This window comes from Echinococcus granulosus (assembly GCF_000524195.1).
Source record: "Echinococcus granulosus chromosome Unknown EG_S00159, whole genome shotgun sequence".
NCBI lineage: Eukaryota > Metazoa > Platyhelminthes > Cestoda > Cyclophyllidea > Taeniidae > Echinococcus > Echinococcus granulosus.
In genome coordinates this window covers 50663-76452 of record NW_020170539.1, presented here as the reverse complement: position 1 = coordinate 76452, position 25790 = coordinate 50663, and the positions used below count along the sequence as shown (strand labels likewise).

Sequence of the window (25790 nt, the reverse complement as noted above, 5' to 3'; positions counted from 1 at the left end):
AATGAAAATGAAAGAAGGAAGGAGAGTAGTTAAGGACAGTGTCTTGGACCGTCACATGATGTATCAATCAACGGGTAAACTGGCTGTCCGGACAGCGCTTTGTAATTTTGACCGATCCGATGCAAAGGTAGGTGTAAAACTGCATCGAGAGGAGAAAAGGTCAGTCTTGTCTTATTGACTGACTTTTGGGGACCATTCATGTGTGTGTGTGTCACCTCCGCAGTGTCTCGAGCCTTCTAGGGTACCTGAAAGGCTGCAAACACGGCTAGAATGCTCTTCTACCATCCACGGAGACTGAATTTGTCCGAGGAGTTGCTATCACAGGTGAGTAAGCGTGAGTAAGTCTAAACAATTGGTTTTGAAACCACCAAATTTGGTTGCTTGAGTGGTCTAATGACTTCCGATGCTCGATGTCTTCCTGCTAAGTGATCCTGTTCTTCTCAGAGATTCCCGAGACCACATTTGACGATTCTTGGCTACATCGAAGCTCTCCACTAGGCAGCATAAGTGGTCTCTCAACGTGGTAAAAGTGGCGTTGATCCATCTTACCAACGTCCATGGGTTTGAACTAGGTGGCGTTCAGTCAAGAGGATCCGAGCTGTTCCTCCCTGTGACGAGTTTTGCGAATATTTACTACCAGTAGAGAGCTTCTAGGCATTCCCTAAAGGCTTGACGTATTAAAGAACTGGTGGACTACCGCACCAGTTACGGAATCTCCAGTGACTAAAGATCTCGAATAATTCCCTACAATTTAAAGTGCCAAATGTTTACAATCTTTGTCAAGTTTTTATCCTGACAAAAAGCAAATTGGTGGATAAATACAAGTGGAGTTGGTAAATGAAGGGTTAATTTGCTAATTAATTTTCCCTCCCCCACCCTCCCCTCCTTTCTTCCTTCTTTTTGTCGTCTCCCACAATGTACACGAGGATGGCATAGACACCCCACCCTCCTGTCTAAAAAGATGTCGACTCGGTCGCAGTAGTACCCAAAAGGCAGGTGAATGCGATAAACTGGTCTCTGGTGAAATCAGATTTCCTTCCAAAAATAAAGGAGTGCCTCTGAGATCCAATTCGACCCCATTTTGTTGGCTTCCTTCCTGTCGTAAGTGAATACAAAAGTGGTTTTGAATTGCCCTCCTAAAAAATGCTAAAATGGACTTTTCTTTCAAGAAATCACTTCTACGTTGGGGTGAGGACATTGGAGGATCCCTAATCATTGTTTTAACCAATCGTTTTGGTTTTCTGCAAATAAAATAATTCAAAATAATTTTATATAATAAGATTTCTCTTTGCTTTGCCGCCAAATCAGAAATGCGATGTCACTTTGAATTACCCCACTGAAGGGCTGGCCACAATGACCAAGTCGTCTGCCTCCTAGCCATCTGTAATATTAGACTAAATGAAGAATTTTCCCTCCCTTTTTTGCATTTAAGGTTGCTAAAAGAAAAATTGTCTAAGAAATCCCTTTTATAAATTAGAAACGTCAGGCATTAGGGGAATTGCATTTCTTACAAAGTTGACGGTGCTAAATCCGGACCTTGGAGGTTTTTCTAACCCGCCTTTCGCCAGCGCCTCTTCTGACTTGGGCTAAGGGCATTCCACTGACAAAAAAGGTGGCCCGAGGAGGGGAGTAAGACGGAAGAGAGTGTAAGGAACGAAATGATCACACGACCTGACAATTTTTGTGGTTCATTAACTCCATTTCCGCAGCAAATACCATCGCTTACTCATTCCACTGGCTACCTTCAGGAGGTACAATAATACGCCCACTCAGGCGCCGGTGATTGGTGGTTTAGATGGCTCAAATCAATTTATCACCAACCTTTTTATTTTTGGGGATATAAACATGACTGCTCCATTTGTCCTCTTCCCCCCCCCCTCCCTCCCAGCATTCCTGTCCATTTTCTGCTGAGTGGTTGCAGTTGTATTTGATTTGCGTAACAATAACCGAAAAGTGGGCATGTACTCGGCCAATGCGGCAACCTCAGTGTGGACACAATTTTTCCTTCAAAACAAACAATTAACCGGTCGTGCAATAAATTTTAGAGTCTGCTTTCCTTTCGTGTGAGTTAAAAGGTGAGGTTATGGAACACCCAAAATCCATTCCGTTTGTTTGTCGATTTTATTTTCTCCTTTTTAGCTGTATTTGCACAAATTTACGGCTAACACATCGGAAGAGTCACTTTCGAAATATACTACTATTTTTTTTCCATCAGTAGGTGATCGATTGATTCACTAAATTCTGAAGTATATTTTTTGACAAAAACATTCTGAAAAGTGGCATCACTTAGGCAGGTGTATAATTCTTCAAGTTTTTGCAAAATTCTGGCCTTTTTTGCAATCTTGATTAGTTATTTTATGCTATGAATGCGTTAGGCCAGGAAAAGGCCACTTAACTGTTCCATCTCTTCATGTTCCATCTAACAAGGTGGTACAAACGCAGAAAAACTTTTTAGTAGAATATAGGAGGAGAAAACAAAATGATTAAAAGGTAAAAACCGAAATTGAGATGAGGCGAAAAGTACCTCTGCTTAATCCTCTACTGCAGAGAACATAATCACTGTCTCTTGCTTTATGGATCCTAAAGAAGTTTTTTCTTCTTCAACCATTTAAAATGGCAAAACGTTCAAATTATTTTACAATTGTATGATCCATTTTCTAAGATTTCATGTAGGGATTATGGTTTATGAAATATTCTCCCACTTTAAGCAGAACATTTGGTTCATTGACCCATCTGCTGCCTTTGTACTAAAAGGCCATCATTCCTCCTGATACGTTCTCCGCCAAGTTCGGCACGAAATTTTACTCACCACAGTCCTCCATATGCTACATTTTTCTCCTGTAACCTACGTCACACATATGTGACGAGGCGATTGTGATAAGAATGGGATCAGCTGTGGCTAGTAATCCTGCGATTTGATTAGATATGGAATTGCTGTCTGGCACTCCCTCTAACTTTACCTAATCCATTAGAGCTTGTGATTCTTCTCTTTCAGGTGCATGCCCTACAACGTCAGGGCGAGATGTGGAAAGACTCTCTGCGCTACCAGACCCCCAATATGGACACGATGGGTGGCATCCGCCGACTAACCTTGAATGACAACCCTCACATAGGCAATAACGGCTCCAAGTTGCTGTGCGAGGTGCTGCGAGACGATAGGTGGGTCAAAGCCATTGACCTGCAAAACTGCGGCCTTGCTGACCCCGCAGGTCAAGCGTGGTTAAACCTCCTCAAGGCGCCCGTCAAGGGGTTAAAGGGCACTGGCGAGATGGCGGGCAACCGGACACTGGGCATTGTCGACTTGAGGCGGAATAAAAAAATGGGTGCGTTTGATGGTGCCACTTAAATGCCCAGTAATTACCACCCTCACATATGTGTAATGTGCCAATTTCTTTTTCGGAGTGTGACCTGAAGATACCTCTAGACTAGTACCCACCATTAATGTAAGATATTTTCTAAAGGGGACTTCGCCTTCAGCATTCGAATCCTTTAAAGAAAAGGCCTGTTATCTCCAGTTTTGGCCCCAATCTTCTCCATATTCACTAGGCATTTTTAGCCAAGGTAAAACAGCATCTGCCTCAAGCGGATTTCCGTGAAAAAGTTAGGAGTGCTCGACGTTAGAACCGCGCTTAATAAGAGATCGCTGTAAAGGGGACAGAAACCGTGGATTTAGAATTCACTTTAATGCCTCTGCGCAGGTGTCCCACTTTTGTATTAGTTGGCATCCCCTTGTGCCAAATGGCCAAGATTTTATCTCCCTCGAAGTGTCCTTCTGGTGCGGGTGGAACAGTGCGAAATCTAATGTGAGTAGTCAACCAACATTCACTTTGATTACAACACCGGATATCATACTACTGAGTACTAAACTGGGTATTGTAAGTAGTTTGTCTATCACTAATCATGATCGTTTAGGCATTATATATATATATATATATATTGTTTTTTTTTCGCAGGAGTAAAGGTTTTTCTCGTACCATTGTTTTATTATTTCAAATTTTGCTCAAGGAAACATTTTTAACTGGCTTTTAGATAGAAATATTCTTCGAGCTGTTACAGAACGCGTTCTCACCAATTCACATGGCAAGCATCTCGAGGTAGGCTATGCACCTTTAATCTGTAGCCTCCAGATTTAGAATTTGACATGTGATGACATCACGTGGTCGGTCTCTCTTAGTGAAGGCCTAGTTTCACTTTTTAAGTAATCCTCTTGTCATTAAAAGTACAAGACCAATCAGACCCACCTGCTCGTCTTATGTGCTCCTGTAATTGTGACACGAGTAGTATCCACCACATAAAAGATTAACAGTCAGTGTAGAAACTTCTGTGGTCTAATTCCCTCTGAGGTCCTTGTGGCGGATGGTTCAGGGTGGAAAAAAGGACACACTAGCCTGGATGAGCTCCTCTTAGTAGGTGAGAGGGTTGCCACCATCAAACTATGCGAAGGTCAAAACACGGAAGAATGGAAAGACTTGAGGTGTATAATAGCGCAAACCAGTCAGACACCTCTTTGGTGAAATGTGCTATTTACCACCCAGAGTGAAGCATTCAGATTTTCCATTTCTTCAGTTTAAGTGGTTGAGAGCACTGGCCAAACCAGCGAATCGAGGCCGAGTAACTGACTGGCCGGGTATGGTTGGCGTGTTGCGATTGGATTTGGATGCTCCGCAGCCACCGAAACGCACCTCCACAGCCAACCCTACCTACCAGCCTAAACCCGTCCCGGCAGCAAGAACTATACAGAGACCAAATTTTAGGGTGAGTCTCCTGAACTTGGGTGGTGTTTGGTCTTTTACTCTTTATTGATGCTCTCCAGGAATTTATAAGCCCTTCATAACACAAATGACGTAAAAAGGGCTTTGGAATTAGAGGAATGGGTGGAGGGGAGGGAGCTTCGTGCCGTCAGGATACAATCTGATTCGATGAAGACAGAAAGTCTCCGGAAGTGAATTATTAGAGTTAAAACTTGTCATTTACTTGTCAGTTGAGTGTAAATGTTGGTGAGCGCTATCAGTTACTTATCTCGCTCAGCCACCACAATAATATCCAGGCGAGGTAGGATAGGCGATCAAACAATGCTTTCCCGTTTTAGCAGGGAGACTTTACAAAGTTTGCCATTTTGTTAGAGAATTCTGTCATGTTTGACCTTCAAAGATTATTCACCACCAGCGATGGCACTGATAGCAGGAATTCAGCCAGACAGTTGCCAAAAAAGAGCAAAAATATGCCGTTTAGTGAACTACACGGTAGTGAGTGGCTTCTTGGAGCAATTTTCTGATTTTAATGACCCACCTTTCATCGTTCAAAACACTAGCAGGCATCAATGCCTGAGAATTTTCCCCATGAGTTTTAAGTTTATTGCATTGGCAGTTCACAAATTGAACGGATGTTTCCCTTCTTTGTCGTTTTTTGCACACTTTCCCAGGTGTGACCTGAACTACGGTACAGCAGGAGCAGTTCGTCACCAAGGTCCACTTTGAAGCTGTTAGGGGGTCTGCAAGTTCAGAGGTCGAGGTATTTCTCATTGGTCTACTAAAGAACTGGGAGACTAGGTGGCTTCATTTAATAGCTAAGTAGCTCTTAATGCATACTGACGGGATCCAGTACACTTTGCAGTGTTTACGTACCTAAAATCACCCCAAAAGCCGAATTTATTTGTGTTATTTTGGCACTCCATTGTCATATTTTTACTGACATGCTTCAACTTTGAAGGCTTTTGACGACTTTGACACATTAATACAGTGACTTGATGTTTTGCTTAACTGGATGTTTACTTGCCCAGGCACTTTAGACTGCGGGGATTGAACTTCCGCTTTCGGTGGTACGGCCTTCCGATCATGCTAGTAGCCTTTCAGGCCTTCTATGCATTAGTAGACAGTATGTTCTGCTTTTGTAAATAACAAAAGGCAACTATTCGTAACTGTGCGACTTATTTGAATACTTTTAAGGAAAGTAGAGGAAGCAGCACTTCCTCTGAGTGGGTTTTTCACTGGGCAAAGCAAATAAAGTGACCATCACAATATGTATCCACCTTCGCTGAGAGCGCTTGGAGGGCATGAACGGTGACAAAGCACTTGTGGCGTCACGAATTTTTCCTTAGAGCCCTAATAAGGTAGGTTAATGGCAGAAGATTGGGCTCCTGTCAGCGTCTAAAAAGGCGTGCCAGAGAGCCAAGCCGCCATGATTGGCGCATATTTTTACCGAGACTGAAGGGCCCGCGTAGGCAAATGCCCCTTGAAACAAGTAGCATACCGCTACACAGCACTGAGGGCATTGGTGGCATCTCATTTTGTAAACACTCATGGTTAAAACATGTCAATGCAAAAGAGGTGTTAGTGCTCCTTCATAAGGAAACATCAATTTCCTCTTATCTGTAAAGGGAAGACAACCGTCTTTAAGATTTCTGGCAACGCCGGCTTTCAAAGTGGAGAATTTGTCTCGGTGAATTGTAATGCAACAAGTCCCTCTTAAGGTCGTAATAGGCCAGGCTGGTATACAAGAACATACAATTTACTGTCGTAGAGAAGGAATGGAAGGCTACTAGCATTTCCGGAGGGCCATTTCGCCGAAAGCCTGTGGAGGAACAAGCGTCCAGATGGTTAAACAAACTATCAAATTGCCGCGTAGTGGCCCCACCGGCTTTTATTCATTAGGAACCACTTTAAGAATACCTTTTTGAATTAAATTTCCCCCACTTTTTTTCTCTTAGAAGAAGGATTTGATTTGCATCGATGGACGCTGACCCACTTTGATCTGATTTAAGCATCTTTAAGAAATTTGTTTTTCCACCACAAATCTACCCATTCGCGATTTAAAACTGATGAATTTAAAGAAGGCACAAGGTATTCATTTTCTAACTGAAGGCTTTTTGCAATTCCCTCCTTTTGTCACGACTAAAATTGGGCGAAATATTGAAAAAGTCAGCCACAAAATTTGGCGATCTCCATGACTGATTTGCAAAAAGATTTCCTCATGGAAAGGTTTTTTGTCTCTTAAGTCATTCCTCAGCCAACTTGTCCTGGCTTAAAATTGTGGAAGCAAAGAAGTTCGTATTAACATTTTGCTGTATTAGAGAAATAAAGATTCATTTCTAAGATCAGATCCATGAAGTGCCTCCAATCCTACATCGCACCGATACTCCAGAGACTCGTTTTAGTTATGCATCTTAAGCCATAGAGGCGGCCGATTCAAACGTGGGCAAGACATTGCTTGCTTGTTGGCAGGACGCTGTTCATCAGTGGCATTGCCCTTCTCAGTTACACCATGATGTGTCCCCTTGCAAGTCCCCCGTTTAGCCCTTGTCTTTGCAAGGCGTCGAAACACGGATGTCAAATCAATCTCCCTTTCATCGCAATGCTGTGGTGAACTATTGAAAACTGATTTCTTCTAGCTCCATTCTGCTCTCCCTGAATCATTGCAGTGTGGAGCTTTGGACGCTCAGATGTTCATATCTGGCACCTTCCACCTGGACTATTTTTCCCCCAGTATTCAGTCATCGAAATGAAGAAGAGTGTCAAGAATGATGCACTTTGGGAGTATCAAAATTGTTGCCATTTAGCAGCTGACAGAACCAGCTATCAGCTTCTTTGTTAGTCATATAATATCCACAACACATCCTCCCAAAAATCAACGTTTCAGCCTGCAGGGGGACCTTTGACCTCTCGACCACTGCTTCAAGCACGTGCTCAAAGTCTACCTCGTCTAAACAGTGCAACACAAGCACCACAACCGGCGCCTCGTCTGGGTACGCGCCAGTCTCGTCTGTCACGCTCGGCCAGTGTCTCCGCTCAAAACACACCCTGGAAGGTTGGTCTAACACGTATCACAAGTGTCTATCTCGGTGGGGATGATGAATCTAACTACAACAACAATTTACATGATGAGAACGCTATTGTACGTGGCATTCCATGGCGCACTGCGGCTAGAGCCAGACGTAACACCGAGACTACGTGAGTTTTTGCCGAATGTGTCAATACTACAGCCTTAAAGTCGTTTTAAAGCATTCAGAATTGGGTATAAGGTCGTTATAGAGTTAAAGCAGAGCCCTGTACAGCTATCATAGGCTTCAAGACCGACTCGCGGCGGGAAGAGGGGGGTGGGACTGGGGAGTGGACCGAATAACACTAGTAGCCATCGCAACTCCACGGCGTCCTCTGCATTATACTCATCCTGGAGTTAAGGGCTTTGGCTTACACTGAAGTGCAAATTTTCTGAGGATGTCAACAACTTTGGAAAGCGTTCCACCTTCGGTTTTCGAAAAGTTGCCTTTTTCGTGCTTAATTCCCAAGCATGTTAGAACTTCCCTGCGGGACTTGCGCTCTCATTAGATTGCCTTGATTAGCAAGCATCACGAAAAGGCAGAACAGGTAGACTGTAATACCAAAGACAATAAAAATGCGATCACCTTGTGTCTCTTCCATTCAGCCAACAGTCACGTACACACGTCCCAAGTTCCCGGTCAGCCTACTTATAATGGTTATCAGTAGAGACCTCCGCATTGAAGTCTGCATGTTTAATCTGCTTGGAAGCTCGACAGGATCCAGAATTAAGAAGATTTTATGAATCTCACAGACTTTGATGAGTTCATTAGCTGCATTTGCCTTGGCAACTGCATTCTGGGAAATCATTTTTCGCCTTACTGCAGTTCGGTTGTTGTTCTTTTGCAAGCGCATTCCTGTTACTAATCACCTCTTGTCAGGAGTTTTACCTTACAAGAAGGGATTTGACAGAGTGCACATCGGGAGGTAGCTCCACATAATCGCATCTCACTTTTGTTCCTTTTGGCCATCTTTTATCAACTGAACGAAGTATCAGGCCTTCAGGTAGTTCGTTCCCATCAATCCAATAATGTAGGCAGCTATTTTATGCCATTTTTAATTGCTCTTGTCGGTTATAAAGAATAAAGCACTGGACTAGTTGGAGCAAATGTTTTAGGGAGTGTGTTAATCAACACGGACACCAATGCGACAATAGCACATAGACTTAACAGTACGACTGAACCATTCCATGACAGGTGGTATTACTCCATCCACCAACTCCTCTGCATTGGCTGCACGTCCACAACAGCGGTCACCAAGGCTCTGCACTGCAAGCAGGCTGTCACATCGGCGACCGTGACTGACAGTTGAAGGGCTGTCTTTGAAGTGTTTACTCCGTTCAAATGTCCTACTGTAACTGAGCGTTCCCATCACCGTACTTCTTTAGGCACCAACCATTGTTACATCCACGTTCTACTACCGTTGCTCGCTATGTTGACTCACAAAGTCGAGACCGACTCGTCACTTGCAATTGCGTTTGGTGAAGCTACAATGGCATGTCTTTTAGTGGTTACAAACTCGTAATTCCCGGTTTGGATTGAACGCACCTCTCCCCTTTAGCATGTCGGTTACTATCAATAAAGTGCTGTCCACTTGTAGAGCCAAAACTGAGGCAATGGTTAAAGTTCCACCAAGTCTAATGACTACATTGAGTAAGATGGATTTGGTGAATGGGAAACAATCCACAAACGGCACCTCCTTACTGTCGTCGTCACCATCATCATTGCGAAAGGCCTCTCTTCCCTCCAATTCGAGTGTGGGTGGTGTGGAGGCCAGAAAAACCTCCTCCACTGGCACTTTGACATCGTCCGTTAACACTTTTGCAAAAGGTACCTCCCATCGCTCCAAGGAGGGTTCACCTGAGAGCCGACTGCGTCAACAGTTGAAGAAACACATGGTAAGAAGGAATAAAAGTCGTTTTGTTTTTTCATCCACTCTTTCTTAGTAGAGTAGCTTAAAATTAACTCAAGGTTTGGAAGAAGCGATGAAATCCCTTCAAATGTCACCTTTTAGATATGCCGTTGCAGATTGCATCGGGAATGGGAGGGAAGGGGCGGGGGCAGAGCTCCACTGCTAAGGGGCTAAAAGGCTATAATAATGTCTAAGCGATCTGCAGAGCACCACTGATGAGGAATGTCAAATATACGACTAAAACATGCGTCACTTTGCTGCACAGTTCTCCCATCATGCTCTAGACATCCTCCCAGATGTTGCCCGTGATCACTCTACTGATTTGATAACTACAGTAGTATGTGGATGACTAGAAATTTCCAAACAGGAGATAGGGGATTGGACGAGTAAAGTTAATTACCACGCAGATTTCAAATTATTGTACCTTCGGAGTCAAATTTTATTGAGGTTTTTGTTGACATGTCATGAGGGCAGACTTTGATGGTCCATAACTTTCGCCTTTCATTCTGCTCCCACCATAGCATTGTGATGTGAGCCTTCGGACACTCTAATGTTAATATTAGACACCTATCGCCTGTAATACTGTCTCCCCTGTCTCCAGTCCTCGAAATTAAGTAGGCGGTTATTTTGCAGTTGCTTTCACCACCTCCGGCAGCCCCACGACTCCCTTATCATGCCTGAATGGATGGCCAGATGGAGCAGTCATGTGCCTGCGGCTTATTTATACCATTCAACCATTTATCATTCCATACCATTATTATTTGTGTCATGAGCTAGTATTACTTCTGCACCGGATATTATTAGCGGTGGTGAGGGAGGGAACAATGACTTTCACTTTCACTTTTCCCCTCCTCCGCTCCATCATAGCCAAGGCATAAGAGCTGTGCGTGTGCGACCAGTAGGTAGATTGTAGCCTCGAATCCTCTAAAACCCATTAACTGACGGCGTCAAGGCAGAACTTGGATACAACAAACCGCGTTGGCAACGCCCAATCACAGGAGTTCTTTGTTGCTCTATTCCATTCGTACAGATGTTGGTCTCACGATTGCAACTCCAACTAATGGAGGAACGCCAAAAGAGTGGCATACAGGTTTCCCGCCTTTTCTTTTTTCCTTTTTTGTTGTTTACACATTTGTTGCCTGGTTTTAAGTGTTTCCTCATCACCCCTCATTTGTCACCTCCTTCATCATCTGAGGGGAGAAATCGTTGACACTAACCCATTGGGATCGTAATGACTAGAAGCTCAAGAGCTTGGAGAGCTGATGCAATTAGTGTGTATGTGTGTATATGACTCCCATCCACCTGGAAGACAATAAGGGCTTCACTTTTTCAGCAAAAAAGAGGAATTTGCTTTGTTTAGACTTGCTATTGTCTCTTTACCACCAACTTTTTTCACCAGACGTGTATATAAGTGGATGGATGGCTGGAGGGATTTTTGGGCTTGTGATTTGGTAGGGAAATGAGTGACTTCACCACACCGTGAAGTGACGCAGATACATCTGGACGGATGTAGTCTGGAATGGACGAGGTGACGTCTGATGAATGCCTTCAGAAACAAGTGGGTGTTTGGCTAGCATAGCGGTGGTTCGGGCAAATGACGCGCCTGGAGGGCTGAATGTTCGGGTGGATGGACTGGCCGACGAGGCTGTGAAGGAGCAGTTGAATGAAGAGACAGGTGGATGGGTCTATGCGATGACTGCCCTAGTGTGCCAATCTCCCTGTCCTTAACCCAAGCACCAAAAGATGACCTAGTTAGGCCATCAAATCAAATCCCTTTGCCAGTTAAGTCGTTCCTGCTGTTACATGACTACCACTTTTTTGAAGTCTTTTCAGTTAGTTTTGCGTCTAAACTACTGGGGAGTCTTCGGTTTTTGCCACCTTTTGTGTTCACTTTAGCGTAAACGTCTTGAGAACATGGACCTGCACGGGAAGAGGACCGACGTCCTTCGCGACCTCTACGCCCGCTTGAATGCAACCCTATCAGAGGTGGAGAAAGTTGTCAAGAAATTGGCAGATCAAAAAAAACCAAAGTAGATTCACGGTTGTTTTGTTCATCCACCTATCGTCCAAAACACGTTCCAAATTGTTGCCTTGAAACGTGTTAACTTGGTCTTAGACTAACTACAAAATCGGAGGAGGAACAACTTTTACTCATCCGATCAGCTTTGCGAGGCATGATGACCCCACTGCGTCGCCAAATGAGTACTGACAAGGTCAATCAGGCCTCTTTCAAGGTCAACCAAAGACGCATCTTCTCCTCCTACGGACACTACCAAAAGAAGAATGCCAAGTCTACACGAGATGTGGCTTCAGGCACCTCTACTAGATCCACTAAGCATTCCACGAAGAAGGCTAGTGGAAGTCAGGTCTGTTCTTGCCAGTTCTGATGGTTGGATGAGTGGACAGAGTAGAGTTGGAAGTTGGTGGAGAGAAGTAATCGGATGGAGGGGAAGGCTAGGTCGGTGATTAAACGGGTGGATGGATCTGGAGCAGATGTATGCAGTGACAGTTGAAACGGTTGCGTAAATAAATTTTGACGTGGCTCAAGTCCTAAAACGACCACCGCCTCTACAAGGAATAGATGAGCCATCGATGGAAGCAAGATTTAATTTTGATTCTTGAATTACTTTTATCTTCTAAACGTTCTTCCTTTTTAAAAAGATAACTGAAAATAAAATAGAATTCGACACTCCTTTTAGAAGGATAGACGTGGATACGGAAATCTCAGGCCAAAACCACGAGTAGCCAATTCCGCCGGACGACGGGCGCCCTTGTTAACGCGAAAAGAGGATAATCCTTCGAGCACGACATCGCTAAGCGAAATCTTTGTTGCGAAGCCAGGAAGAGCAATCAACCTCCAGTTGCAGAACAGTAGTGAGTCCCTTCTCTGTTTGCGTATCTGAATGGATGGCTGAAAAGTTGGACGAATCTGAGCTGGGCGAGAGGATGCATCTGGGGCGGATGCATTAGTGAAGTCAGTTGAGCTGGCTAAAATGGATGGATGGATGGATGCACAGATGTCTTCAAGATGAATGGATAGAATCGGGATGAATAAAAAATCCGGGATGGATGAATGTATGAATGGGTAGATGGATGAATGGATGGATCCAGGGTGGATGAATAGATGGATTTTGGATGGATAGATGGATCCAAGATGAATAGAGAGCTCCGGAATGACTGGGTCCATACTTATCAAAGCAAGCTATTTTAATCCAGCAGTCATGAAGGATTATGACGGAAAAAGTGGCAAGACATTGATTGTGTCCACATCTGCTTTACGTTTATTTTTTTAAAAATATCTATCTACCAGCAAGCGACTCATCACCTAGAGGTCAAGCCCAGTCACTGCCAAAGTCTAAAGGCTGTGCCCTACCAGTGAGAACACTGCGAATGGCTAGAAGTGCGCCGTCGCTGGTGAAATGTGAGTTTGACCTCGATCTCCTGTGACCCATCCACTCCCACGATCAATGCATGCCGGGAATGACCTAGGCTGGTAGTTATTCGCCCAGACTTTTTTTTCGGACAAGGAGGTAACTATAACTGGGATGAAAAAGTGAGACTACAGTAGATGAATCGCTTCTACTAAGTTTCAAGTCTAATTTCATCCGCCATGTTCAAATTTGTAGCAACCTGATTGCCCGTCAATTGTAAACAAATTCTAGACTGTAATAGATTTTTATCTACTTGAACAGCACCATAATGTTATGAATAAAATGTCACATTTTTACCAAACATTCAGAAAAAGTGGTAGGATCAATTGCCATAAATATTGCTAGAGTAAAATTTAAATCGGTCTCGATATATTGGATACAAAGGTACTTTAGTGTTTCGCCGCCAGAAGAAGACAAATTTTTGTCTGTCCCACTTTCAGCACATTCGCGTGTTTATTCAAAGGATGGACAAAAGTGCATAGATTTATTTGATGATTTTGGCAACTCCAAGATGCAGGAGGAGGGTGAGGTGACCGTCAAACCACCACCGCCACCGCCAGGGATGAATATGCAGTGCGGCGATGTTCTGGAGGGCGAAACACTGTATTCAGACTACTAGATTTGCTTCATGCGGCTTCATTTCGTATTGCCTTGCATCGACGCAGGACAAGTATTCGTTGCTTGTGGAGATGATATGTTTCTTTTTTCTTTCGGTCAAAAAACTTAGTCAGTAAAGGATGACTGAGAAATGTATTTCTTTGGAAGATAATGTTTGTTTTGTGAATTCTGAACTATGTGGCGTTTAGCATTACTAATTGCAGCAAATTAATAAAATGTCTAAAACAACAATGAATTTTGTGTAACACGTTCCAGAGTCCCAATACAAAAGTAGTACTAAAGTCGAGGAATCCACTCAAAACGGACCATTACTTACTGGATTGGGTATTTTATGGACAATAAAAGAGCTAATAGTGGTGTTCTAGGGCGTGCCCTCCTTGTACAATCATGTATAAGTCATGTAAAAAGTAGAACGTAAAATAAATCAGTAGCTGTTCGAAAAGTGAAAAAAAATGATGCAAATCATGCATTAAAGCAAGTTTTTGGCACATTTGATTGACAGCACAAAAGGAGAATATATTTAAGAGGGAAAATGAATTTGATCAAACAAATGTAGTGCGATGGTTGTTTAACTCCCAGTTTTGGCAGGGGGGATAATTTAGGTCTCCGTCTCCATACCTTGCCCGAGTGGGTTCCCCTATGGGTCACACCAATAAATTGAGGACCCACTGTATGTTAATTACACACATATTTTTCTCAGGTATTATGTCTTCTTCCATCTTTAAGGAAGTTGGATGGAGCCATAAAGAAGGGTAACTAAATTGAAATACAATGATTTAGGTAAAATGATGAACCCAAACACTATCGTGGAGCGAAACTCATCGGTCTCCGCTTCCCTATTCCTAGCGTTCCTAGGCAAGCCCGGTTGATTCGTTTTGGACATCTTTATTAAAGGTGACAAGATGGAGAAGGAAAATACAGTGTTCAAGAAGGAGGGGAGCCGCAGTCACTAGGTAAGGGAGAGGAAGATCCGGTCACCAGATTCGAGTTTCCTGATTGCCTCCTCCCTGAAAGGTACATTAAAACAACATAAGTATTACACTATGCTTACCTTATAGATGCCAACGTGTTGCGACAGTCTTCTGACAGACTTAGATAAATACACCAAGATGCATTCATGCTGTTAAAATGATTGCCTTACAATGAGGAGGCATTAATGTGAATGAAACCTGTATATCTGATGAAGAACATAAGTAAATTATGAACAGATAATAACTCAATACGCCTGTCATCTGAGGGTCTTTGCAGTTTAGATCTTAAACTTTAAGCAGTGCTTTTAAACAACTTTTAACTTCGAAAAAGCTTTTTTATTTACTTAAATATCCATAACAATTGTTTTTAATCAGCTTGGTAAAAGCCGGCACTTTTGAAATATTTTAGCAGATAAAAATGCAGATGTTTGGGTGCGAGAAAATGATCGAAGTTAGAGAGCTTATAACCTTTTGCTCAGAGGGAAATATGGAACTACTGAAGAAGCACATTCAGATTGCAGAGCGGAGAGGAAATAGCATCCCTTCCATCATCAACACACCCACCAGTTCCGGGCAAACAGCTTTAATCTCTGCCTGTCGAAATGGTAATTAAAGTAAGCTCTCTTATTGTTTTTAAGGCAAACCGGATATTGTGCGATATCTTGTGGACGATTGTGGGGCGGATATGGAGCAGGTGTGCATTTTTTATTGTGGTCCACTTCTTTACTATGGTTGCTTCGACACAAGAGGTTTGCATTTTCTCCCATTCATCGTGCCCCTGGGCTTGCAGCCATTGGGAGTCCTTTTTTGCACTATGCTCTAAGCTGCTTTTGCCACTTTTTCGTTGAAAGGTCGGTACCGTCCACTTTGACGGTGAGGCAGTGGAAGGTGTTACACCATTGTGGTGCGCGGCCGCTGCTAACTATCTCGAAATCGTGCAATTTCTTGTCGACCGTGGTGCTGACGTGAATCGCACTACTATCACCAACTCTACCGCATTGCGCGCTGCCTGCTTTGATGGTCATGAAGAGGTTTGTTTAATATTGTTTAAGTCGCTTCTCTTGGGCCATGTATTCGAGTTGCTGGACTTTTACGGATAAGCCTCTTCCTGTATCATTCCATCACATCATTATTACTTACTACCACCGCAATCTTTTCATAAAGAGCAGCCTTTTTCGGCGTTTCTATTTATACTACTCCTTAAGCTCCTCTCACGCTTTCAGTCACTTTTATTTCGTCGAACGTTTTTGGGACATTTGCGGGTTTAAGACAATCAACTCCTCATTTAGTCAAACCGCTTAGGCTTCAGCTTGCTTTGCCTCTGCACATAATTGAATCATTTTCGAGTTTGCAATGATCCACCTAAATGACGGTCACACGTCTACTTCTATCAGAAGCACTCATACTTTCACAAAACTTTACGCAAATAAGGCACAAGCTGAGAGGTATGACTACCGCTATTTCGCACTCCAGGTTCTGATAAACACCATTCACTGAATTCTACCCTGCGCTCTCAAATCACTTCGTGCCCTCTACTTTCTTGGGTTGTTTTAGTCTTAAGATTTCCACCAGTTCATATAAGTGCATTGTTTCCAAAAAAGAATTATACCAAAAGCAGTTGATAAAATCCACACTAGTTTGAACTGCGTAATAAAAGTGGTTATTGTTTCGTGACCCCAATCTGCAAGGTAATACGGCGTTCGGAAAGTGGGGTGAGTTAATTTTGAATGGAAAAAGCCATCTCTGTGTCAAATATCCGGTAGTGTTTATGCATTTGTTTATTCCGAGCTTCTTTAGTTCAGCACGTGGCCCCCGAGTTCTGTGCGTTTTTTTTCGTTTCAATCTGCGTGATAGTCTGATCAACACGAACTAAAACTACCATAACCTTACTTTGTGGTGATGGGACTTTTTTCCAAATCGTGAGCCAAATCTCATCCTATTTGAGTGCACTTCGTTGAAAGGCGAATGAGAAGAGAGGGTAAAATCTGACCTCAATTTGACTGGCCACCGCTTCCTATTTGGCTCTCGTTTACGTCGGCATTCAAGTTATTCATGAAGGCGTTACGAAGCGTACGGGTTTGGGGGGAGATTCATTAATAACGTATGCATGGTTGAGAGTTGAGTGAAACAATCTCACGCCACCGTTGCGTAGGTTGTGTTGCATGCCTCACTTCCCCTCCCCTCCTGAGTGTTGTCATTCCTCGACTTCAATCGTCAGCTGGTAGTCCGGGGTATTTGAGTGACCACTTCGAGAGGAAAGAATTGGTCACGCATATCTTTGTTCAGGGTTAAAGGGCATGCATTTTCAAGGACCGTTTGCATCTGGTTGATTTCATCCCTTTCACGAATTTCGTCTTAGAGATTTAGTCAAATTGCATTGCTCAAAACTAAACAGTGTCCCCAAGTGAATGTATTTTCCATTCTAATTTCTGCTCGTCGCTTACTTATTAAATTACAAAGACGTCCTCTCTCAAGCTACTCTTGCATAAGGTCTCTAGATGGCGGTCATTTTCCAAAACTTCTGTGAACCTTCAATGTCTGCTCAAATAAAGACTCATTTTATTACTCGATTGAATTAGATGCCGTGGGTCGAGTCAATTTTGTTAGTCCTAGGCGAGGTCTTTGTAGATTCTTCCAGCAGAGAGAGCAGATTGGGGATTGTTATTCTTTTGCTCTGAATTTCCTCACCACTGCCACTAATGCAGCGCTTGAGTTTTCACCAAAAAGAAACCATTTTAGACATCACGCGTTTGGAGTAGAAGAGCTGTGATACCAGAAATGTGTCACTGGCCTGAAAGGCGAGTCACGAGCAACTGCGCATTTGAGTTAAGCGACGTTTTGTTGCAATTTAAATAACAATTGGAACTAGTGCCATTCACCTGTCTACATGGAATGAAAGTTGCCAGGTTCTGTGGTCAAATTAGTTCAACTGCATTATCGACGACTGCAGACGGAAGGTGGAATGCAAATCGGCCTTGGGTATACCAATCAACGGCTCGTGATTATTTCCTTTCCCCGTAGGTTGTACGCTACCTCGTGGAGCAAGGCGCCAATGTCGAGACACCCAATCGGCACGAGCACACGTGCCTCATGATCGCCTGTTTCCGTGGGCACGAAAACATTGTCAAATACCTTCTTTCCAGAGGGGCTCGCGTCAATCGGCGATCGGCCAAAGGTGCGTCGCGTTTCATCTAGTGTACTCGTGAGGGCCATTTCAGTGCCACTTGTTTTGCGGACGATTTTTTTATATCCTTTCTTTCTAATAGAAAAGCAAAGTAGTAATCAGTTCTGGTCAATCTCTTGCCTAGGCAACACGGCTCTGCACGATTGCGCGGAAAGCGGTAACCTGCGTAGTCTTATCCTCCTGCTTCGCTACGGGGCTTTAATGCGGCCTGACGAATACGGTCAGACGCCTATTATCTCAGGCGCTAATTCTGCTTACAAAAAGGTTTACTTTTTTTCTCAAAAACCTTCCCTAAAGTACGTTCAATATAATATGCTAATCGGTCAGCACCCCGCTCATACTTATTTGCAAATAAGTAGCTAATGCTTTTCCTACCCCATTGTATGGCTTAAGCTCACATTTGCGGTCTTCAGATTGTAGAATATCTGTCGGAATTGCGGTCGCCTTCTGGTGAATTCGTTGTCCCAGTCGAGGAACAAGCTGCCGCACACGAGCTCCTGGGTGCTTCTCTCTATGACAGGTTGTCACCTATGGTCCTATTTTAAGCAGTGGTTCCTCCTCTCAACATCGAAAATTTTCTGACTCTAGATCAATACACTTCTAAAGAATCTTTTGCTAAGACATTTTGCACCAGATGATTTCCTTATTCAGGTAGTGTTACGTGACGAGGTAAGAAAGCAGTGAGTCGATCTTCTGCCTCAGTTACTATCTACCACTTGAAGTTTTTAAGAAGTCTGCACTTTCCCTTCTCATCAAACAGACAGTCCAGAGTGCAAGATGCAGTCATTGAGTGGCGGTATGCAATGTGCCTGCGACGATCGCACTTCGGCTACACCAAACGCCTCCCTCCCGTGGAGGAGGGCGCTCGTAACCACTACGCTTGGAGCCTCATTCAAGCCACCGCGTACAACGCTGTCGCTTTGGAGATGGCAAAGAAGAAGAGGGGAAGGGGGTGTTATAATGTTAGGGCAAATGAAATCAGCGCTGAAGTTCTTAAGAGACCTCCTCCACCGCTGCCCTCAACCATTACCGCGGATCCTATTTGGGCTCAAAAGTGGGTTGTTTCTACTCATTGCCTATCAGTAGCATAGCCTAGTTGCCTACCACGGAACTTCTTAGGTTGTAGTGACAAATTGATCTTTAGCTATTGGCTTTCAACCGACCTGTCTTACTAACATTATTCTAACGAAGAATCATTTTTATTTAGACATGCTGCACGGGCTAACGTATTAGCGCGGCAGTATGAACATCTGCTTGCCCTCTACAAATCCGACCCATCTTTGTGTGCGAATTGGACAAGTAATGGCTTGAAGTCACCGGAACAACAGCTCAGATCGGCTGTTGATGCTGTGCTTGGTGTGGAGCCTGACTTTTATCCCCATTCTTCGCGTCACATTCGTCGGCCGCTTGAAGGGGAACAGAGTAAGTAGGTCAACTTTTCACCAGTAAAAGAACTTTCCCACCGAAAATACTAAAGGTTATTTGTGTAAACTTTTTTATGGTGGAGGAGTCATGTGTAAAACGACAATTGTATACGTCCTGTGAATATCCTGTCGTTTTGCATCATTTTGGCTGAACCTCCACAGAAGTTCTTCTTTACGTTGCTAAAAAGTGTGCCATCTTTGACTCCTCATTGGTCCGCCGAAATTGGTCTGAAGGTCTGCATTTTCCCCATAATTTCTGTAAGGTTTTGTAAAAGTTGAGCGCACTTTCGAATTCGAAAGATACATTCCTGTTTTACCTCAGCCACCACCTAACCATGGAGAAGCGTTTGCGTAGGCCTTTTTAATGTCAGAGGTAGAAGTCGCTTTTCTTGGATTGGCCTAAGCTTTCCATCTTTACCTTGAAATAGTTTACTGGGATGATCTCGCTGCGTCATTTCAAATGCTCGAGGAAGTTAAATCAAATCGCAGAAATCGGACCAAGTTAAGAGACAAATTTCCTAAAGTTACCTCCATACTACTAACTTTGGTATTTCTCTAAATTTCTTGCTTATTTCTAGGTGATGTTACGTCTCAGCCCCAGTCACCCACCGCATCCGATGAGGCATATAGGCTCCGTTACTTCTCTGTTTCCGAAGTATGTTATTATTTCCCTGATTCGCTTCATTTTATTAATAAAAGACCTTTAATCCATTCTCTAATGATGACGAAATGTCATTTCTGCCGACAAATAATGAGGTAGGAATCATTTGTAGGAGGCGATTTCGCGTGGTACAGTCGACCCATGCGAGATTTTTGAGGCAGCGGAGGAGAAGCTTCAATCTGAAGCAGCGGCATCCCAACCGGAGCCTTTGTTGATTACGCGGTTGCGGCGGTACAGCCTAACTGCCTTCGGATTAGTCCGCGAGTTCGCCAATTTTGTGGAGCTAAAGCACGTCACTCAGGATGCCTACGCGCTGCCTTTGCAGCCTTTACTCATTCGATTGCGGATTTTAGGTCCTGATCACCCCGACACCATCTACTTTCTACGGTGAGGCGATGGCGTTAAACTAGCTTGCTGCTTGTGGACCGCTGGCAGAGCGTACAAGTTTTGAATAGGCGATTCTTGATGAGTGCTTGACACCGTTTTGTTCTGTTCCTGGGGTTTTAGAAGCGCTTTTTAGCCGCATTGTTCATCAAACATCCCTGCCAGTCACTCGTTTTAAAGGCAAACGTGAATCACTCGTCTTGTTGATGCATCTCAACAATAAAGTAGTAAAGATTATTAAGGTTGAAGGAGCCGAAATGTCGACTCTTTAAGCTAGGTGAGCCTTTACAACCCAATAGCTACCGTGGAGCGACATACGCGGACACGGGAGCAATTCCTCAGTGCCTTGCATTTTGGCGCTACGCCATTGAACTGCAGCGTGTCTTTCTTGAACCCCTCTCCTACGTCTCGCAATCCTCCTTCTTGGCCTTCGCGGAGCTCTACAACATTGTCCTCTCCAATCGATACTCTGGCCTCCGTGCTGTCCGCTTGCAGCCCTCCCTCATCGTCGACTCCATTGAACTTGCTATTGACAACATTGAGAGGTGAGGTGGAAGCTGTGTATTTTATTCTACTGTGGAGAAAGTGGTCGTGCATCCTTTTTTTCAGAATCTAAGCAAGAGTTAACAGGAACGGCTGTTTAAGCCAAAGTGCAACCTCCCTAGCTCGTAAAGTGGAGAAAAGAGATAGTTTTAGGGAGTGGGTCCTCTTTTCATCGTCTTGCTTTTGAAGGCCAATGGTGCGACCGAATTCAGTTCCATGAAGTCCTGGTCCTGTCCATTCAAATGTGCTTTCAATTCATTTCAGCATTTAGCCATTCTGCGCACGTCACAGGAGGGGCGGAGGACCGCACTCTACTTGACGTGTGTTAACTACCCAAAAATTTACTCGTTCATAAGGGATTGTGTCCGTTGTTGTCATTAAAAATTTGTTTCTTGTGCGAATTCGCAACGGGAGGTTGTGCGTTGATTACGTGTCAAGTATCATTCATTCTCCTACATATGGAAATGACTGCTGTGGCAGAGCCTGGTAACCATAGTGGCGGGCACAGTCACTGAAATGCACACCCATGGAACACGACCATATTTCGTAGATTGCGAATCCCTCCATAGTAGACTTGTCCGATGTTTTTTCTGCTTAAAAATGTCTAATTAAGTCCAATTTGAGTGATTTTAATTTTAGGGGTATGGAGTACTCCTATCCGCACTGGCATGGGCGCATGCCATGGGCGTATACGAGCGCAGATAAAGAGGCGATGAATCTGCATCGTCACGTACGCCTCTGCCTGCACTTCATCGCCCTTCTTGCTTACTACTTCTGCCCGCCTGAAGCGCGTCCCCCACCGTTGCACCGCCAACGGCTGGAGGTGTTCCGTCACGCCCTAAACGGGATAGCCGTACCAACACGGGCACCCATCTTCTCAGGCACCTTTCCGCTGCTGGAGACCCCCACAGAAGCAACCACCGCAATGCCTGACGCCATGGAGGCCTTGGAAGAGTTGCCTACGTCCACTGCGTGGAACATCTTCGTGCCTTCGGAATCGGAACACGCTGAGATGCGCAGCAAAATGACTCCTGCATTGTTGAAACGCTTCTTCCGACAGGTGCGTACGCGTTAAGTGAAGCTACACTCCAAAGTTTACAGCGTTTACAAAAAGGAAGAGAAAGAGGCAGCATGTAGATGAAGGGTGTAGTTTTTTTAATCACACATTTGACTTCTTTACGACCCGGTTTCATTGCTCACTGGATTGCCATGTTCGTGTGAGTTTTCTATAAACCTGATCATGTCGTCCAAGCTACCAGTTTCGCAAATCTACTTTTATAACGAGCATGCCCCCAGGCTATGATGCTACAATAGCGTGAACCAGAAAGGACATTTTAAATGCTTTATGTACAGGTGAATAGACTGGTGAGACTAGATCCACGTGTTCACGAAGGCGCAAGTCCGTTGCACATGGCAGCGTCGTGTTCGCGCTTGGTGCGTTGCGATCTTTTACCGCTGCCACACGCGGACCTCCTCCGTCTCCTCACCGCTCTAGGCGCCGACCCTGACGCCAAAGACGCCTGCGGCTATCGTCCGATCGGTCGCATCCTTGCTTCTCACACTCTCTCCGAGTCTCAGAAGGCCGAGTTGGTTGCCACCCTCGTTCTGGATTGTGGGGCTCATTTTGACGCCGCTGTTATGCCCCCGCCCTTTGGTGAAGATGCGGTAGTGGAGAAAGAAGGAGCCGTCTGCGACCGGGTTGAAGCAATGGACGTCGACTCCTCCCCCTCTACTTCAACTAGGTCCATTGCCTCTACTTCCTCCCCTCCCAGACCCACCACTGATGTTGCTGCTTCTGCTGCCCCCGCTACCACTGCAACTGATGATGCTTATGTCGGAGTGAACATCATTTCTACCAGTCCTTTGTCAGCTAATACCTCCGCTCTAAGATCTGCCGCTGTCTCCGCTGCTGTTATTATAGCATCCTTCGCTGCTAACTCCCCCTCTTCCTCCTCCCTCTCCTCGGTCACAACCTCCGCTCTTCGCTTCGCTAGGTCTGCCGGCGCCTGTCCAGGGACGGCTGTGGTCGGGACGACGCGCAACAACACGACAACGTGGCCTTGGGGACGGGCGTGCGCTCGGGTACTGGCGCTATCAGGTCTCCGACCGCTGCGGCATGTAAACCTCCAGTGTCTGGCGGCACGTGCTCTGCCTCGCTCCCTGTATCATCGACTGCCTGGCCACCTCATCGACTTTGTACGGCTGCACCACCACTGCCAACAACGATAACAGCAATACCGACAGAGTCGAGACACTCGGTTGAATTAATTTGCCAAATTGACCAGATTTCTCGATTGTAAAGCTGTCTTTTTACCCCTCACCTCTTCCCTGTTATTTGGGTCACTACCTCGGACAAGATCGGCCCGTTGCTATTTCCTTCCTCCTCTACTTTCCCTTTCCCTTTATCTGCCTTGAGCCTTCTGATTTGTTTATCGTTTCAATGTGGTCGGGATGGTATTTTTCAGGCCATCATTTAGATATCGTAGTTCTGCTGTGAAAGTGGCCTCAAGGAATCAAGTGTAGCTTTCTTTTTTTAGCTGACTGGAGTGTATTGTGTATATAAAAAAGTCAATTTGCAACCAGATATTCACTTTTAAATTGGTTAATTGCTTTGTTGAATATTTCATGATAGGGAGGCAGGAGAATTGATTGGAATTTGTTCAGGAGGGTTTGTCTGGATTCCGGCACCGCCAAGCTCGTTACCATCAGTTCATGAAGCAGGACTGATTTTGCGCCCTGACCTAGAGGCAGTTCAGGGGCTCCCTTGGATCCCTCTTTGGGGCCGCGGTCGCACAATTTCCCTTCTCCTTGCCCAGGCAGGTGTTAATACCGTGTCCAAAACTGGTGGAGTCGTCAGTGATGTGCCGGTTTGAGCTTTTCGATTGACCATTTCATTGATCCCAAATCGGTTCCTGCATCCAGGTGACCGTTGAAGGGCGTGAACTCGCCGCAAGACCTTGTTAACCTTTGAGTACTTCATCTTGATCAAGGAGCTTTTACTTCGACAGTATGGATCGCATTGAAGTGGGGTGAAGTCAGTATCTCTGCCTACCTCGCGAGTGTTTTTCGGCACTCTCGACTAGAGCTGGTGACTATGGGTCTCCCAATTCTTTTGTACGTTCACAAGAGCGTCCTCAAGTAGAAATGATTATGTACCGGTGACGGTGACAGCTGGCCTTGAAGGGGGAGCAGCGGTCAGAGCCGTTTCTGCGGTGGAATGCTACACCTTGACGCTACGGAAGGAAACCAGCAACCAAGGGGTCATCAAAGTCATGCGGACTTTCGAGCTCACAGGCTCTACACTTCCATTGATAACGCACTCGAGGAAAGTACCCGAAACCTCAATCTCGATGTGGCAAGGAGGTGAGAGTGGCATTTGGGCACCATTAGAGTTCCAGCCAAGTGAAATGGATTAGAAACAAGTTGCATCCCTGAGGTAATGCGCGTAGAGAAACAAATGCAGAAAATCAAACAGCCAACCGAATAACTTCAACGTGGAACATACTGTGTTCAGGATTACAAAGAAACACTTGCCATAGAATTTTAAGAACATTTTTCTGTGATTAGGTTTTATCCAATCGCCTTCGGCTCTCTGCGACCAGTAATCCATTGGCTTGAGGTGTCAACAGAGTGACGAGCCGCTTTTTACTATTTGCACAAATTTGGATTTATTAGATGCACTTTACACGCTCAAAACGGAAGTACCCGTGAATAAGTCCAGAATAATGCAACAAGTACCATAACAGACTACCGAAATCCAGTTGGATGCGGAAAGGAGTCTTAAGCAAAGCAAGCGTCTACAAATGCCACATTGCCAATTCGTTTGTGTCCTCACGGTGGAGTATTGTTTGAAGTCAACGTTGCAAGAGGTGGAGGACTCGTTGAAGGTGGTTGATAGGCAATCATATCGTCATTGGGAATAGGCTGCGGTTCTCTACAAGCCGTTTCATAATCCGGTGGTCCACTCACTGCCGAATTCTCAGCGGAAGAGTAGGGCTAAAGAGTCAAAAAGTTTCTTAAATATTGTTGCTACTTAAGCTTTAAAAGTAGTAAGTTTGTTTTCTGCACTCCGCGCTGAACGTACGCCGTGAGGTTCGGGGAGGATGTCAGGGGTAGCTTGCAGTTCTCTTGGTAACCTACCGTGGGTCAAGTTTATACAGACGTAAACATTGATCGCGATGAAAGTCATACCAAGTAGTAAAGCAACGCCCTCCATTGTGTAACCGGAGGCAACCATAAGACTAATTAAGGCGGAACAAAGAAACAAAAACTTGTTAAAGGCGCCTTTTTAAAAAATGAAAGAGCAGAGCGACCAATTAACGAACATTTTTTACCTATAATGAGTTAAACATAGACTGGAGATCTTCTCATCTATTTGTATGCAATTTTCATGGGAACATGGAAGGCGAGCTTTTAGGTTCTAGGTCAGTCATGTCTCATTAAAAAGATTGAAGATCTGTTTGGTAGATCCTTGCAACACATTAAGGTGATTCAGTTACTCCACTTTTGGTTTTCAAAGGTCATGGTAGGGCATTCTCTCCTCAGTTTCTTCACGCCCCAAGACACCCTGTCAAATCTTACCTTTTAGATCAAAAGTTAGATTGGAAAATGGCTTTGCTGGTAAAATATATAAAATAAAATAATCAACACTATTCATTCTTAGCTCTTTTAAATTGTTAATCCACATCAAAAGGTTGTGTTAAAGAAAAAATGACAAAGGCAGAAACCACTCCCTAAAATCATCTTAGTTCTGCCTATTATAAGTCCAACAACTCTGGTGTGACCTTAACGTCGCAAAAAATTATGCCACCATTCCCTGATGCATAAGTCTGTGCCACTTTCAAATCGG

At 44.4% G+C, this 25790-nt stretch overlaps 2 protein-coding genes across 2 annotated transcripts; both read left to right on the top strand. All coding sequences in view use genetic code 11, as the record gives it.

Annotated features, from left to right (window-relative positions):
- Window positions 1-7: 7 nt before the first annotated feature.
- EGR_09656 (Centrosomal protein) lies at window positions 8-12112 on the top strand (the record flags this gene model as incomplete). Its single annotated transcript, XM_024498905.1, has 9 exons — window positions 8-127; window positions 253-324; window positions 2996-3323; window positions 4030-4094; window positions 4567-4755; window positions 7636-7946; window positions 9414-9711; window positions 11622-11755; window positions 11842-12112. The coding sequence occupies 9 exons, from the start codon at window positions 8-10 to the stop codon at window positions 12110-12112; spliced, it is 1788 nt and encodes a 595-aa protein (XP_024346678.1).
- A 3075-nt stretch (window positions 12113-15187) lies between these two features.
- On the top strand, window positions 15188-23814 carry EGR_09655 (hypothetical protein; the record flags this gene model as incomplete). Its single annotated transcript, XM_024498904.1, has 14 exons — window positions 15188-15350; window positions 15384-15439; window positions 15597-15815; window positions 17767-17920; window positions 18054-18193; window positions 18343-18449; window positions 18690-18983; window positions 19137-19351; window positions 19932-20008; window positions 20127-20401; window positions 20698-20943; window positions 21581-22001; window positions 22295-23137; window positions 23758-23814. The coding sequence occupies 14 exons, from the start codon at window positions 15188-15190 to the stop codon at window positions 23812-23814; spliced, it is 3267 nt and encodes a 1088-aa protein (XP_024346677.1).
- Window positions 23815-25790: the final 1976 nt, after the last annotated feature.